This window comes from Phacochoerus africanus, chromosome 9 (genome assembly GCF_016906955.1).
Source record: "Phacochoerus africanus isolate WHEZ1 chromosome 9, ROS_Pafr_v1, whole genome shotgun sequence".
NCBI classification, from domain to species: domain Eukaryota; kingdom Metazoa; phylum Chordata; class Mammalia; order Artiodactyla; family Suidae; genus Phacochoerus; species Phacochoerus africanus.
Window position 1 is genome coordinate 50,369,479 of NC_062552.1, and position 16,418 is coordinate 50,385,896.

The 16,418-nt window shown below is 50.6% G+C and overlaps 1 protein-coding gene across 5 annotated transcripts in view; it reads left to right on the forward strand.

The window, feature by feature from the left end:
• Positions 1 to 3,751: 3,751 nt before the first annotated feature.
• The window catches only part of ARNT2 (aryl hydrocarbon receptor nuclear translocator 2), a 190,135-nt gene continuing 177,468 nt past the window's right edge, over positions 3,752 to 16,418 (forward strand). For 3 of the 5 annotated variants that reach the window (XM_047795782.1, XM_047795784.1, XM_047795785.1), the window contains exon 1: positions 3,869 to 3,954. In XM_047795782.1, coding sequence (XP_047651738.1) covers positions 3,924 to 3,954 — 31 coding nt within the window. In that variant the 5' untranslated portion in view covers positions 3,869 to 3,923. Of the gene's footprint in view, positions 3,955 to 16,418 lie in introns of all 5 variants that reach the window. The other 2 variants (XM_047795780.1, XM_047795783.1) reach the window with 1 other exon arrangement.

A 16,418-nucleotide genomic window follows, 5' to 3' on the forward strand; every position in this document is an offset into this window, starting at 1 on the left:
CACTTATGATGGCACATGATGGAGGATAATGTAAAAAAATAATGTAGATAAATGCATAACTGGGTCACTTTGCTGTACAGCAGAAATTGACAGAACATTGTAAATCAACTATAAGAAACATTTTTTAAAAAAGATTACGCCTGTCCCATTATGGTCCAAACCCACTCAATCACAGCCACGTGCTTTGCCCTTGAGGCCAGATGACTTTGACCCATGCTAAGAGGAAGAGTTGCCAGGTAAGTGAAGCAGAATCTTATGGTCTCACACTATGGCCAAGAATGAACAACAAACCCCAACTCAACATATCTTAGCATTTATCAGGTGTTGTTGCTCTATCCAAAAGCAGGAAAAGCTGAGCTAAAGGCTGTACTGCCTTTGTGACTTCTGTCAGTTCCTTCCTGGGTTCCTGGTAGCGTTTTTTCACACCATGTGTCCATTCCTGATCTCTTGCTCCCTTAAAGTTAAAAGAAGATAACAACTCCTGGGATTGTTACACATTATAAATGGAAGTCGCATCTCTCGTGGCAAAGGGATACGAGGCAGAGGGGAGGTGATGGCTATCCCCCCCCAGGGGATATTTGTACTGTGACTGGCAACCGGAAACATTTCAGGGAGAACCTACCCAGAATCATGTGCTATGGGCCCTGTGGGTCTAAGTTAGTTTTTTGGTTTTTGTTTTTTTTTTTTTTTAAATGCAAGTCTCAGCTTCAAATGCAATAGCCTCCTTTGGAATTTAAAAGAGTTCTAGGTTGTTTAGAGGTTGAGTGGAATTCTGAGCCTGTTAACTGGTCACGGTCTACTAGCTCTCCTAATTAGCACAAGGCTGCTGTATTGTGCAAGCGCCATTCGGTTTTCAGTAATGACTAACCGCTCTGGCTCAGGCTGTTTCCTTGAGAGTGGAGGCTTCCACCCCCATTCCATGTCTCTGGGTAGGTACCTATTTCACACTGAGAGATGAGGACCCAAATCACTCATTCTTCTATTTCTTCACAACACTCTCTCCATCCCACCCCCACCATCCAATCCCAGCACTGTGGGTGACTCAGTTCCAAGTCTTGTCTGGCTACTGAGCTGTGTGACCTTGAAAAAGTCACTTCCCGGAGTTCCCTTTGTGGCTCAGTGGTAATGAACCAGACCAATATCCATGAGGATATGGGTTCGGTCCCTGGCCTCACTCAGTGCGTTAAGGATCTGGCATTGCTGTGAGCTGTGGTATAGGTCACTGATGCAGCTGGGATCTGGCATTGCTGTGGTTGTGGTGTAGGCCAGCAGCTGCAGTTCCCTAGCCTGGGAACTTCCATATGCCTCAGGTTTGGCCCTAAAAAGACCAAAAAAAAAAAGTTGCTTTCCCACTCTAAGCTTCAGTCTCCTTATCTTTGACCTTTGGGGGCTAAATTGGCTGATGTCAAAGCTGGAGTGATTGGGGGAGGAGAAGAAATGTCTCCTCTGTTAAAACTCAGATGTATTTATTACCTGTTGAGAACCACAGCACAACAGACTCCAAGCAGACTACAGCAAGGGTCCCAACCTCTTGTAGGTGTCCACATCCTACCTTTTATTGCCATGGACAAATGCAAGAAGAAGGATTGAAGATATTTGCAGAGTAACATTTTAGAAAAATGACAGAAGGCAACACCACAGTTAAAGATGGGTGTGCATGCATGTATAATGGTCATGTTCACTACAATTTTATCTTTTAGGGAGATTATTAAAAATGTATTTGTTTGAAGGCAATACTCAAATGAGCTACATATGGAGGCTGACTGTGAATGCCAAGGAGGGGAACTTGCTTACCTCTAAAGGGTGTAAAGTTGGAGAGTGGAAAGAGCTTGGTGGGAGCAGGGGTGCGGGGATGCTGGGTGCGATGTGAGGATGTGCTGCCAGAAACAAAACTGCCAGTTGGTGGGAGGGGGTGCAGTTTGCGGGGGCCCAAAAGGGGATTGTTCTGAGTAGCGAAAGCATTTAAGATGGGTTTCTTTTTGGCTGCACCCACAGCATGTGGAAGTTCTGGGCCACGGGATCGAACCCACACCTCAGCAGCAAACCAAGCTGCTGCAGAGAAAATGCCAGATCCTTAACATACTGTGCCAAGCAGGAACTCCACCTGAGATGGATTTCTACCTTGTTTGAGGTGGAGTAAGTGAAGTGAGACTCCTCTTCCACTTACCCTAACGAATCTTCCGTCAAGTATACTGTGTGTTTATTAAGTGCATGTGGGTATTTGAGTGCGTGGACGTGAGCTGGGCTCTCATGTGGTTGATGTTGGGGAAATCAGGAGCAGCCCCTTGAAACAAGCATGGAGTGGTCCCAGCTGATACCTGAGTTGTCCTCTCTCTACCCTAGCCTGACCATCTTGACACCAGATCCACACATGCCTTGGTCCTCCCTTGAAGTGTCTTTCTTTCCCACCTCTTCATATCCTGCTCATTTCTGCAAAGCCTGCTTTGCATTTCCCCACTCACTCTACCCTCTCTCCGCCCTCAGTCGTTCACCAGGGACCACAATGCCTCCTCAGGCAGCTGTGCGCTTCTTGATGCAAATACCTTATTTTGCTCTTCTCGTGGCCACCCCAGACTAGAGAACCACAGATCCCCCGTGGTTCTCTTTCCATGGTGCACCCAATACCTAGCTTTGTGCCTGGTACACAGCAGACATTCAACTTCGTGGAATCGATAAACAAATGAATATCATTAAGCGCCTATTAGTCAAATCAATAGTGACAAATACTCCCCGGAAGACAGTGCTTATTTGAAAATACATCCCAAGCATTTTTTCTCTATGAGTCTCTCCACTCCCTAAAGGCTTCTTTGGAAGGATTTAAGACAAACTGATGTTTTTGGCAAACATGTCTACATTTAGGGGCCATCTTGCCCTTGGCGGCTCTCACCTGGGATGTGTTCATTCTTCCATGGGCCCTTTGCAGGGCGCCACTATAGTGTCGTTTTTTTTCCTAAGAGCCAAGATCTCCCCACAGGCATCCTAGGGTCTGGCAGAGAAACAATCCCTTCGAGCTTAACTTCACCAGGATATGCAGACAAAAGCCATTTAAAGAATCTTATGAGGTGGCTGCATAAATAAGGCTCTTGCAACAACTTCGGGTAATAACCAATGACGGTCACCATGCAAGAAGGAAAGCAGAGGTGACAGCCTTTCTCAAAGCCAAGTCATTCTCTATTTCCCCGGGCCGGTGGCCTCTGCCTGGGTGTTTACGTAGTGTACTTGGAAGCTGTCTGAGGCGGTGGCCTTGGAGGTGTCCGTGGCCTTAGGAGTTCCTGAGCGCGGGGGCCACGGCTCTGGCCCAGGGAGCCCAGCAGCGCAGCCCTGGCATGCTAAGTGGGCAGCACTGGGGCGCCTTTGTTCCTCGCCACCGGCTCTGAGGACCCGCTTCGCTCTGCATCTTAATGGGCTGCGCATCCACGCCGCCCCCCTCCCCGCCCCCGCCCTGGCCCTTCTGGCCTAGGGACAGCGCCCTCCGTGATGCATCCCGGACACCTGGGGTGGGGGACCCAGTCAGTAGGGAAGAGGGGCGCCTCGAGTCCCAGCTGGGGCAGACCAAGCACCTGCGCGGGCTCAAGGGGGCGGACCCCCGACTCGGGGGTCCCGCCACCCACGGCCCCAAGTCTCGCGGTGCTGCGGCCTGGTCCGGGGAGCCGCGAACCCGCGCCCCCCGCCGCGTGACAAAGACAGGAGCGGGAGGAGGCGGCGGCCGGGGAGGGGGCGGAGGCGATAAAGGCGGGGGCGGCGGGCGGCCGCGGCGGCGGGAGAGCGCGGAGGCAGCGCCCGCCAGCGCCGTCCTTTGTGTGGCGGCGGCGGTGGTGGCGGCGGCGCCTGGGCCTGCGCTGGCCGCGCCTGCCCCGGGGGGCGCCGGGCTCCGCGCCGCCCCTCCGCGCCCCGCCCGGCGCGCGCCCAGCCTTCCGAGCAAGATGGCAACCCCGGCGGCGGTCAACCCTCCGGGTGAGTAGCGGCCGCGGGCCCCGCCGCCCGGCGCAGCCCGCAGGCCCCGCCTGGGGCCGGAGCGGGCCGGAGGCGCTGGTCGCGCCAAGCGTCCCTGGGAGCGCGGAGCCGGGTGCTCACCGCCCCCCGGGTTGGGTGGGGGAGCGGCTGTCATTTGGCGCGGCAGCATCAGCACCAGCACCAGCAGCGGCATCTTCATCCAGTCTCTGCCCCATCTCGGTCTCCAAGATGTGCCGGACGCTGGCCGCGCATCCCTGGAAACCAGAAGGGCCGGTCGAGGATCCCCTTAAGTTCCGAAAATAACTACCTTTGCCTTCCCCATCCGACACATTTTTCTCTTCCGGTCCCGGCCCCTGTCGCATCAGGGCGGGTAGGAGGGTGCCGCGCTGACGGAGGGAAAAGTTTGGAGCCAGGATTCAACAGGGTGGATTCTCCCCAATTCTCCCTTGACCGCCTCGCCCCGCCAGCGCAGGTCCTTTGAGCCTTTTTCGACCAGCTACTGTGTACCCTCATCTTTAATACCCACCCACCCACACACACCCGTAGAAACGTGGAGTGGAGAAGCCCGGACCAATTCAGCATCCTCTGCTTTTTAGGGCTGACCTGTTGGCAGGGTGCGATCTATAACAACTGTGCCCATTGGGAATATTTCAGAAATGGGAAGACATCATGATCAAGGGAGAATATTGAATTGTTTGGGGACTGTAGCCGGGAAATTCTATTTTCGTTGCGAAAAGGCCCTACCTTTTGAGTAGGACAACCTGAAGGGTGTCCGAGCATGGAGAGGGAGACACCTAGGCTGACTGATACCAAGTTTTGGGTGTTGTGTAGTGACTGCTGCGGCCATGGCATGGTGCTCGGTCCCTGCGAAGGATACAGGGAGGTCAGGCAGAGGCCAGCCCTCAGGGAGTTCCCGGTACAGGGAGGTGGGGGCGGGGGGGGGGGTGTTGAACACCTACAATGCCTAGCAAAGGAAAAAACATGTATCACAGAGTTAAGAGTGAAGGATCCTTTCCATCTAAAGTGGTAAGGGAGGGCGTTTAGAGATCTGGACTTTTGAAGAATGGAAGATTTGAATACACGGAGCCAGGTGCTGAAGGGGCTTGCAGGAAGAAGGGATGGTGCAGTGATAGTGGACTTCCTCTGAGCATGTGCAGGTGCCAGCCAGGGGTGGGGGCACTGGGGGTTTAAGAGGGAGCAGCGGGATTTCACAAAGAGTGAATTGGCAGTGGCCAGGCTTTAGAGGGCTTTGAAGGACAGGCTAAGGAGTGTGAACTCTCTCCCTCCACAGTAAGAGAGAATTCTCCATGGTGTCAGACAGGGAAGTCACATGATCCCAGCACTTTTGGAAGATTAGCAATGTGAGGTGGCCTAGAACAGGGGAGCAAGACTGGAGGCAGGGAGGCCGGGTTGAAATGAGGCAGGTGCTGGGAAGGCGAGAGTTAGCAGCACCATCTTGGAATAGAGAGAGGAAGGATAGCACCACTGGGCTGGTGGAGGAGCACAGAATTTGCTTAGATTTGGAGTAAGGGTAAAGGAAGAGACCACAGATACACAGAGGTGAGATGTCCGTGGAGACACAGAGGTGCAGAGCCTGAGTTCGGAGGAAGGAGGTTCTGTTGGTCTGAGCAGGGAGTCTTGGAAGAACAGTTGAGTTCTCTGTCCAGAATGCTGAGTGGGAACGTGGCTGGTTTGAAAGCAGTTGTGCCAGTTTGCTTGCACCTGAAGCCTCCCATTGCAACCTGTTCAGCTGCTTAAAAATCAAGAGCAAATTAATCAACTTAAATGTTAGGACATTAAAAAAAAGTAAAAGAAGTTAAACAAAGGTATTTTAGTTTGATATAGGTTTACATTGGGAAGTAGGAATAACATCAGAGGCAATGTCCACTCTCTCTCTCTCTCTCTCTCTCTCTCTCACACACACACACACACACACACACACACACATACACACACATTTAAGGCATTTTGTCCATTACATTGTTCTGTGAACTGAATGGTAGAAATACAGGGCAGCTGCCCAGCTTGGTGGTGCTGAACATTAATGCCTGTGCCTGTGCCTGTGCCTTGGGCTGTAGGACACCTGAATTGTGCAGGTGCAAGGGATTGTTTCTATTATTTGTAAACACCTCGGCCCGCTTGATAGACAGTGATGCCATTTCTTTTCTCTGTTGGCATAGATGCCAGAGATCTTGAGCGTGGTGAGACCTTCTCGAGGGGAAATTCCCTGAGGGGGTCACCTTTCCTCTTTATCCACTGTCTTTCCTTTGATCGGTCCTCTGTGAGAACACTCAGATCCGTGGGGCATGTAGTTCTCACACCATGTCAGTTTCTAACCTCTTTGGTGATAGGATCTAGTTTCAGGGAATTCAGCTAAAAGTTAAAGCCTGGAGAGATTTCAGATTTGACTGGCAGTTTACAATCGAGAGAGAGAGAGGGCTCCCCAGCTTGGTACCGAGTCCACCTCTCACAGGTAGGAGTCAGGCGAGACTTCTTTGAATGCTTCTTCCTCTTCCTCACCCCTCTCCCCACATGTTGTTGCTTTGCAGAGAATAAGAGCTTAGTAAACACAGGCAAATGGGCTGGGAGGCGCCAAGATTTATTTCTGCTGCAAGTCTGTGTCCAGGGAACAGAAGTAACAGGCCATCCCTTCCGTACTCCACCCACTTCCCCCTTTGCACTTTTTTTTTTTTAACCACTGCTCCCCAGCAGGCCCATGTGCAGTGACACCTGTCTCTGCTGCATGGTGGGGGCACTCTGGGGTCTCAGTGATGACAGGTGATGGTGAAATCTTCACACTCTCATGTTCTGAGCCAGGTTCAAACCTCTAACCTGAGTCTTCTAGGTCCTCTGTTTGGGTTTTAGGATTCGACAAGTTACTCAGGAGGAGAGGTCTTTGGAGAAGGAAGGATGCGGATCTCAGATGTTCTCCTCGTGGCATCTGCCACACAGTGGTCCTGGGTCTGGTTCCCACCTCCTGGCGCCTCTGACCCCTTCCTACTTCCAGGCCATTTGCTGTCCCCACCTTGGTTGCTGATACTGTTGTGGTGTATATTTTCACTCTTCTTTCTGGACAGAAACAAATATGTCCTCTAGAGAATGGAGTCCTAGAATCTTCTGTTCCATGTATATGTATTATTTGTTTCCCTTCCTTTCAGTGACATGTAAGCATTTCTGATTTGTATGGAATAGTGAAGTTTGAATTGGTTTCATGCATGAAAGGGTATCTGCAAAAGAAATGGCACAATAGAGAAGGGACTGTTTTCCCAACTCCATTGTTTCCACTTTAATTTTTAAGCATGAAGGAATCAGGTATAAATTCAGACCAGTGATCATTAGAAATTATGCATTATTTGTCCACCCTTGGAAATGAGTAGTTGCAGAGTATTAATAAGGCTTGCATATTTTTGAAATTTCAAAGGTATGTGTTAAGAGATTTCGAATTTCTACTTTTTTCTGAAATCAGTTATTAGATTTGTTTTCCCTCCTGGTTTCTAGTCTTTGGCATTTTAATTTAGAATTGATTGTATAATACAGAAGATTCTTGGCTCAAATTGCCTTAGAGGGAGGGATAGTTGGATCAGTTCAACAAACACATTGAACATTCGTGACGTACTGAACACTTGCAGGGTACGGGGCAGTGTGAAGATACGTCCCTCCACCTCAGGGAGTTCGGAGTCTTAACAGGGGAGGCACCGAAAGACTAAGTTTATAAGAAAAGCTAGAAGGAAATGAACTTGACTAGGTGTGTTTGTGTGGTGATGGGAACCCAAAGGAAGCCTTGTAGGGAGGCAGCTTCTGAAATTGGGCTTTTCAAAAAGAGAGATTTTGGGTTTATAAAAAATCAGCAAGGGGGAGTTTCCATTGTAGCTCAGTGGTAATGAACCCAACTAATATCCGTGAGGAGGCAGGTTCGATCCCTGGCCTTGCTCAGTGGGTTAAGGATCTGGCTTTGCTGTGAGCTGTGGTGTGGGTTGCAGACACAGCTTGGATCCTGAGTTGCTGTGGCTGTGGTGTAGGCTAGGGGCTACTGCTCTGATTTGACCCCTAGCCTGGGAACCTCCATATGCTGTGGGTGTGGCCCAAAAAAAAAAAGAGAGAGAATTAGGAAGGGTCACTTAGAGATGGGGGTGGGTGAGTGGGCAGATTTTTGAAAAATATGGGGAACTGCAAGTGGTTGTGTCCTCAGTGCTCTCGGGTGGGGTTAGAGCTTTGGAGGCTGGGAAGAGCCACGCTGGTTTGAGGACCTGGAGAAGGTCGGTGTGGCTGGAGAACACTGGGTGAGCAGGGGTGACAGTGGAGCAGGAGGCTGGAGAAGGGGTGGGGCATGGATTGGGCCAGGTGCTCCCGTTTGAGTCTAAGAGCAGTGAGCACTCCGGGAGGGTCTTGAGCAGTGGAGGGCTGTGATCCGACCTGCACTGGCTGCCGTCTGGAGAACAGATGCAACGGAGGCTAGGGGAGAAGCAAGAGTCCCATTAGATGTTGCTGATGTGGGCCCTGGCTGGCAGTGGAGATGGAGGTGAGATGTATTGGGGGCCAGGACGCCCTGCTGAGCAGCTCCCGTGGTACCAGTTACATCCTTGGCCATCTTTGCAACTAGGTTGGTGCCTTCTGCTTAGCCGCACATGGCAGCCCTTTTTTGAGGGTAGACACCTAGCTCTCTGGCACCAGGTTGGGAGAAGATGCTAGGGGCTGGGGGGAAGAGTCACGGATGAGTCTTAGCTTTCTGTCCTCACGCCTGAGTGGGTGGAGGTGGTGGGAAGCTAGAGAGACCCTTCCCTCCACTCCCCACCCTGCAGGAGGCACCCACACGGTCCTGGGAAAAAGTGTTGAATGCTGCAGGCTCCGGGGTTGGGAGCCAGGCCCTTTGAAGATAAGCAGAGTCTCTGTGGCTTTCAAGACCATTTTCAGACAAATCCACAAAGAAGCAAAAGTAGGAGTTCCCGTCGTGGCACAGCGGAAACGAATCCAACTAGGAACTATGGGGTTTCGGATTCAATCCCTGGCCCCTCTCAGTGGGTTAAGGATCCGGCATTGCTGTGAGCTGTGGTGTAGGTCACAGATGCGGCTCAGATCTGATGTTGTTGTGGCTGTGGGGTAGGCCAGCCGCTACAGCTTGGATTCGACCCCTAGCCTGGGAACCTCCATATGCCACAGGTGCAGCCCTAAAAAAAAAAAAAAAAAGCAAAAGGAAAAGAAAAGAAACAAACAAAAAGAAAAAGTAGGTAGTTCTTGCTTTTGTCATTGTACAGAAACACGGGGCATCTTTCACTGCTCAGGGTCATGTGAGAGCAGCTGAGCAGAGCTTGGGGGTCTTCTCCTGGCCCCGTCCAAGGAGTTGGCTTCTTTCTTCTCCATAATCGCTCTTCCCCCTGAATCTAACAAGAAAGATGCATGTGGATTATTAAAAAATTTGGAAAACGTATAAAAATGCTAAGATAGTCTACTACCTACTAGCTAACATTTTTTTGCATATGTGGTTACATATTTTTTTCCTAAATATGATGCATATCTATACAAAGTAGCATCATTCTGAAGATAGTATTTTATTTTCATCCCCCACACACCCAAACATGCACCCTTGTAGTGTATCTTTCCAGAGATACTGAAGTATCAGTTTTATGGGCATGTCATTATTTATTAACTCAGTCACTTGTATTTAGGCATGTCATATTTGGTGTGCTGTTCCATTTGTCAGGATTATAGACAACGTTGTAGTGTATAGCCCTGTGTGTGAATATATAATTACCTGATTTTTTTTTCCTTTGGGGTGACTTCCTAGAAGTGGAATTAAATAGTCAAGGGGGTTGATGTGTTCTTATTTTACATTGCGTTCCACAGAGGGTAAGCCAGAGGCTCAGAGAGGTTCAGAGACCTGCCCGGGGTCCCCCGTGCATAAGCGGCAAAGCAGGACATGAGCCCAGATGCCGGTGGTGATCCCTGCTCCGGGCGGTGCCCTGCAGTCCCCGCCATGCTCCCGCCCTGCCTGCTAGGTTCTGTCTGCACCCCGGCCCCCCTGTTCTCCCTCCGCCCCACCCTTACCGATGGCCTTTCCAAACACACGTGCCATTAACTGTCTTGAACACCTTTGCTCCCTGTCTTGTCCACACATCCTCCTTGGATTGAGCTGCACGCCTCTACCCACGGCACCTGGCTGACCCCCCCCCCGCCCCCGCCCCGAGGCTGTGGAATTTAGTCCTGCGTCAGATGCAGATTCAGGAGGTTTTAATAGCTGAGGGTAAACGTGTTTGCTTTTGACTTGGGTTCCTGCTGCTTTTCTTCCACAATTCTAAAAAAATAGACAGCAGCTGCAGGCACCTCTGTACCCAAGCTCAGTTGGAAAGGGAAGGCTTGGGTGTTGGGGGGCCTGGGAGGGGTCTGGGGTGCTGTGTCCAGGGTAGAGAGTGCAGGGGAGATGGCTCAAGCCAAAACCGAGCTCCCTGGGTGGATGCAGGGCTTTCCGGGAGCCAGGTCCATGGAGGACCTTGCTGGTAGCCGAGGGAGGGAGGCTTGCGTAGGCCAGACACTTGTTGGGACCCTGCAGGGACCCACCCTTGGCCATGGGAGGCTCTCTGCCTGTTGAGGAAGGCAGCTTCCTGCTTGGGTTTGCCTGGCCTGCCAAATGCCCTAACAGCAGTTAAGGAGAAAGCCACTAAAATCGATGAATGACTGGGGAGAGGCCAGGAAGGCAACACAGTTGCTCCTTGTAGACGTCAATAGATGAGCTGGGTACCAGACTTTGAGGCAACAGGAAGCCCCATTTACTTCATTCATAGCCATCACCAAACACTCTTCTCTTATCTTGGGGAGACCCTGAGCCGAGTGGCAGAGCGTCTAAGAACCCTGGCATGGGGGTCAGAGATGTGTCCACGTAGGGGTTATCAACTGGGGGACATTCCTGGTTGTCACAACACCAGGGTGGGTGGGAAGGGAGGACGGGGGTGGCATCTTGGAGGTAGAGACCAGGGATGCTGCTAAACGTCCTACGGAGCACAGGGCGGCCTCCACAACAAGAGCGGTCCAGCCCCAACTGTCACCAGGGCCATATTGAGGAATCCCAATTTGAGGGGCCTCACGGCAGTGGCAACTGCGAAAGGAACCCAGGGGTTCTGTGGGGTGCATGGCTTGGCAGAAATGAAGGGACTGGCCCTGTGATGACCACTTCAGACTGAGAAAACACAGTGGCTTTAAAAACAAGATGGTGCTTCTCAGATAATTACGATATCCGTAATGGAAGTTAATTTAAATGTGAAATAACAGAACTGTGCGGATTTTTTTTTATTATTATTTTTAGAACAGCATTGATGTTTCTGTCACATCAGCAAGTTTGAAATGAGGCATAGTCTGGAGTCATTTGCCATAATTTGATATGCTTGATGGATTCCAAGTCCCCCAAAGAATGAGATGAATGAATGTGATCAAGGATCACAGCTGTGTTCTCTCTCTTTGAAAGCGTCTCACACCAGAAAACTTCTAATTCGGTTCAGCCAGCCTTCCCCAGGCACCCTCTGCCCTCCCGCACAAAGGGCACTGTGCCCAGGGCTGGGGGGATAGAAGGAGGCTCCACATGCTTTCAGCCTGTCTCTCCTCCAGGCAGCGATGGGACAGTTGTATGCCAGTGACCGGTCCCTGGCTAGAGGGACAGCTCCCCCCAGGTCCCTCCTGAAGGGCAGAAGGAAAATGCTCTGGGAGTGGTTTAGGGCCACATAGCTCATTTTAGGACTAACGTGTGTGCCTTTTCCTAAAGTCAGTCTCACCGACCACAGGTCTGTATTTCCCACTGCCCACCTGGCATCTCTGTCCACATGTCCCCCCCCCCATATTCTGCAAAGCCAACACCTCCTACCTGTCCCCCTCCTCCAGGTCCCCTGTGGCAGTGAATGGCCCCACTCTCCATTCACTGGCCCAAGCCCCACATTAATTAATTGCTCATCCACCTAATTAAACAAACATTAATTGAATGCCAACTGTGTGCTCACAGCGGTGTGCAAAGCCAGGCGCCGTCCCGGCCTTCACAGAGCTCACTGTGGGGCGAGTCGGTCATTCGTGAAACAGTCTTGTGGGGGACGGTGTCCTTAAAGTGAGTATTCACAAAGAAAGGCATCTTTGTGCCCAGGTGCAACCGGGAGCCATTCAAGTGTGAGCAGGGCCATGATGTGCCGGGAGGTGGGTTTTGAAAAGACCTCTGGCTGTTGCATCAAGCCAGCCAGGAAAGGGCAGCCACCCCACAGTCCAGGGAGGGGACCGTGGAGGCCTGCTCTGGGTGGCAGTGGGCCTGGGGAGAAGCAGGTGGATGCCTGGGGAATTCAGGAGGTATAGCCAGTGGAACCAGATGACGGGTTGGATACAAGTGACAGAGGGTGGGAGTGGCAGGTTGCTGACTCAGTCAGGGGGTGGGGACAGGGCCATTGTTCCAAGATGGGTAACACGGATGAGACCCCGGTATTTGGGGGCACTTTGGTGGACGTGGCAGGGAGATGACGAGCTTGGTCTCAGACATGTTGACTTTAAGGCGTTGTGAATTCAAGGCGTCCAAGTGGGATGGGGCTTTGCCAGCAACCTCGAGCTGCCTCACAGCCCCTAGAGTTGGAACTTGTTTTTTTTCGCTGCAGTTATCCCCAGTGCCTTGAATGAGGCCTGGCACATCCTTGGTGTTCAGTAAATATTATTGACTGAACGGATGGATGAATGAATGTGTCTCTAGGCCCCCCAAGTTGCAGATCAGTAAAAACGAGGGTGACCACCACGAGGTTCTCATTTTACTTTTAGTAAAAATCAGGAAGGTGGCATTTACTTTTTATGCTGACGTAAACTCAGGTTTCCAGGGAAGTTGCAAGAGTAGTACAAGAGAATTCCTTTATGCCTGTCACCCGGATTCCCCAGGTATTAACATCTCCCACATTTGCTTTATCCGTTTCTTCGGTTTTTCTCTCTGTCCCCCTGAACAATTTGAGAATACATGGTGGACACCATACCCCCTTTAATGCTAAGTACTTCAGTGTGTGTCTCCTAAGAATCAGGCCATCCTAGAACTAAAATTTGTGACAAAAATCAGGAAGGTGGCATTAACTGTACTTTGTAAGCTGCAGACCTTATTTGTATTTTACCAATTTTCTTCAGAGCCAGACTATTATTTTCTGGATCTAGGTTTAATTCAGGATGATAAATTATGATGTCTCTTTCATCTCCTTTAATTCCGGAATGATTGCTCTTTTTTTTTTTTCCCTTCCCCTTTTAGGGCCTGAACATTTTTGCAGCATAAGGGCTAGTCACTTTGAAATCTCCCTCAATTTGGTTTTGTTTGACATTGTCTCACGATTACATGGGACTGTAACTTTTAACATTTTTATCAAAACACGGCAAAAGTGATGTGTTATCACGGGGCTGCTTTTAGCAGGCATTACTTAAAAGGGAGTCTCTTAGCTGATGAAGTCCGAGTCCTGTGCAGCCAAGGCCAGGGACAGGTGACTAGCCATCCCACATGCCATTGCGCACGTGTTTGGCACACCTTTTCTTTGGGTTCTGTACACCCTACATAGGCAGCGTCAGATGCTTCTTCTCAAGTACAGGCCCCAGGGTTTGTTGTTGTTGTTTAAAGACTGTAAGGCTGATGCTTTCCTAACTAAATATCAACTTCATTTGACAAATAAAATAATTATAATCGAACTCTGTAAGGATTATCATATCTCTACCAAAGTCAATAGGGAGTTGAAGTGTTTAATTACCAACTTTCCTGACATACAAATTGGAAAGCTTTTCAGGTAAGTTGCTCATGTGGAATGCCTGAAACGTGTTGTAATTAGCAGTCAGATCTTCATTCAAACAGTAATTAGCATGTGGTTTGTCCTGTTTTGGGTTGCTGGTGCCTATCCAGGGTATTTGCGTTCATTTTCGGAAGTGGATTTGCTACTCCTGCGTTTGTTCCACTTAAAAACAAGTTTGCATTTTACTGTGACTTCGTAAAGAAAGACCTAGGGACTTTAAAATCAGATGGGGGGTGTGCATGTATGCATAATTTGCCTGCAGAAACTTGCTGAGGTTTTCTGTAGTCTGAGAACCTCCCTTCCCACCCCTCCCTCTCTCCCTCTCCCTCCTTCTCCCCTCCCTCTCTCCCTCCCTCCCTCATCTCCCCTCCTTCCTCTCCCCTCCCTCCCTCCCTCTTTCCTTCCTTCTGCTCCCTAACTTGTTTTCTCCCTCCACCTCCTCCTCCTCCAGCTTCTCCTATTTGTCCTCCCTCCCTTCCCCACTTCCCTCTCCCTTCCCTCCCTCCCCGCCTTCTTTCATCAAGACCCACAGGAACCAGAACAGGACAGTGGAAATGTTCAGTCCGCCCCAGGAGGTAATGGTGATTCATCTTGCTAGGCAGGTATCTGGAAACCCAGCCTCCTTTTCTGTGTACATGGTGACAGTGTCATCTACCAGGAGCCAGTACAGGCCAGGGCCTCAGTTTTCCCATCTATAAAATGCAGCGATTCCTTTCCTGGGCACTGACTGGGCAGTAGAACCTGTTCTGTGGGCTCAGGATTCAGAGATGAGCAGGACACTGCCCCCGGGGTCAAGGTAGGTCACTAGTGACCATGGCTCCTGGGCTGGCCAGTTACCCTCTCATTGTCACTGCTTCCCTTACGTGTACAGTGGGGTGCCTCACTTGGTCATGGTGAGGGTTAGATGGTTATATTTAGCAATGACTTGGATGGGACTGTAATTGTCTCTGCCAGGGGCAGGGCCACGACGCAGGGTTCAGAAGGGCAGGGCATCTGTCCAGCTGGGCAGGGAAAACTCGGGGAGCAAATTACCAAATGTGTTTATGGAAGAGAGGGAGGCTCTTGTGCAGCAGGCAGTCCGGTGTTGCTGGGGCTCCTCTGCACAGCCGCCCAGGATGGTCCCCTCCCCACCTTGCTGGACTCCAGGCTTTTTCCTCGGGTTGTGCTGTGACTCTCCTTCTCACCACCCCTCCTAGACCTTCTGCCCCAGTCCTGCCCCTCAGTGCACATCAGTACATAATGCCTTGTTACCCACTCCTCCCCTATAGTTGAGGGCGAGGGAAGGTTCCCATTGTCTTAGGAAGCGTCTCCCTCCTGGCGCCCTATGCTCAGGGGAGACAGCAGGTGGGCTGATCCCCCAGCAGAGTCCTGTGGATTGTCTAGGGCTGCTGTGGTCTGGGACACTGTGCCTGGACTCCTGCAAGTTGCCTCTGCAGGTGGCAACTCCTTTCACCTCTTTAACTGACCCCACTGGGCTTCAGGCTGCATCCCAGGACAATTTAGTTTTGTACAACAGGTTAGAAATGCGACTTTTTAATTCAGGTTTATTCATTCATCTCCATTCATCCATTCAACAAATATTCATTAATTGTCCTTTACTAATTGTGGTGCTTCAATGCTGGGAGTATACTGACTAGAAAGAACAGCATAGTCTGTTGTGCCTTTTAAGCATTTGCAGTTTTCTGGGGGTCAGCTTCTGCGCTGGGTCATCCAGGCTGAAAATTCGGGAGCTGAGGACAAACCCTTTCCCAGCGCGCTGGATCGACCAGCCCTCTCTACCACTAGGTGGCGCAGTCACACAGGCGGCTAGGTCACTCAAACTTGACCTGCCTCAGAACAGTGTGGTCCTGTCCCAGAGGCTCTCCTGGAGTGGTCAGGATGGCAGGGGAGGGGTTTGACATTTGCATTTCTGGCAGGTTCGTAGGTGATGCCAATGCTGCTGGACCACCCTTCAGGTCCACAGAAGCAGAGGCAGCTAAGGCAGTATCATTCCCACTGCCAGCTACCTCACCTGTCTCAGGGCTTCTGGGTCCATGAACTTACTGGATCTTTCTGATGGTTTGACTTAATAGCTGCATTTCACAGATGAGGAAATGGGCAGTCGACAGCTAGTGAGTGGCAGGGCTGAGACTGAGCACGGGGTTCTGATCCCAAGTGCGCCCTTTTTCCACTGTCACACTGGCTCTCCCTGGGTGGACTGGGTGAATGAGTGAAACTAGCTTGGGGAGGTGTGAACTATTGGTGTGAACGAGGCATTCCAGGCGCTCTGAGAGTGAGAAGAGTGCTGTATTGAGCCCAATCCTGGCTCTGTCCAGCACTGGCCTGGATCTATACTCTTGGGAACTCCACTTTTTCACTTTGGACTTTTATTTTCTCATCTATAAAATAAAGGATTGGGTCTTGGTGTGGGGACTTACTTCATTTATTGGCTGGGTATTCAGTGGGCCCTTTCAATCAATCTAGAGAATCTGACTTTAGCGCTGCATAAATTTTTAAAATAAATTCTTTCTCTCTAGCCTCTCTTTCTGGAAATTCTGTTAGTTGGATACAGACATCCTGGATTGACCCTTTGTGTCTTCTCTCATTCCCTAGATCCTTGATTGTTTTCATCAGATTTATATTTCTTTTTTTTTTCTTTTTCTTTTTCAGCCACACCCACAGCACATGGAAGTTCCTGGGCCAGGGATCGAATCTGAGCGG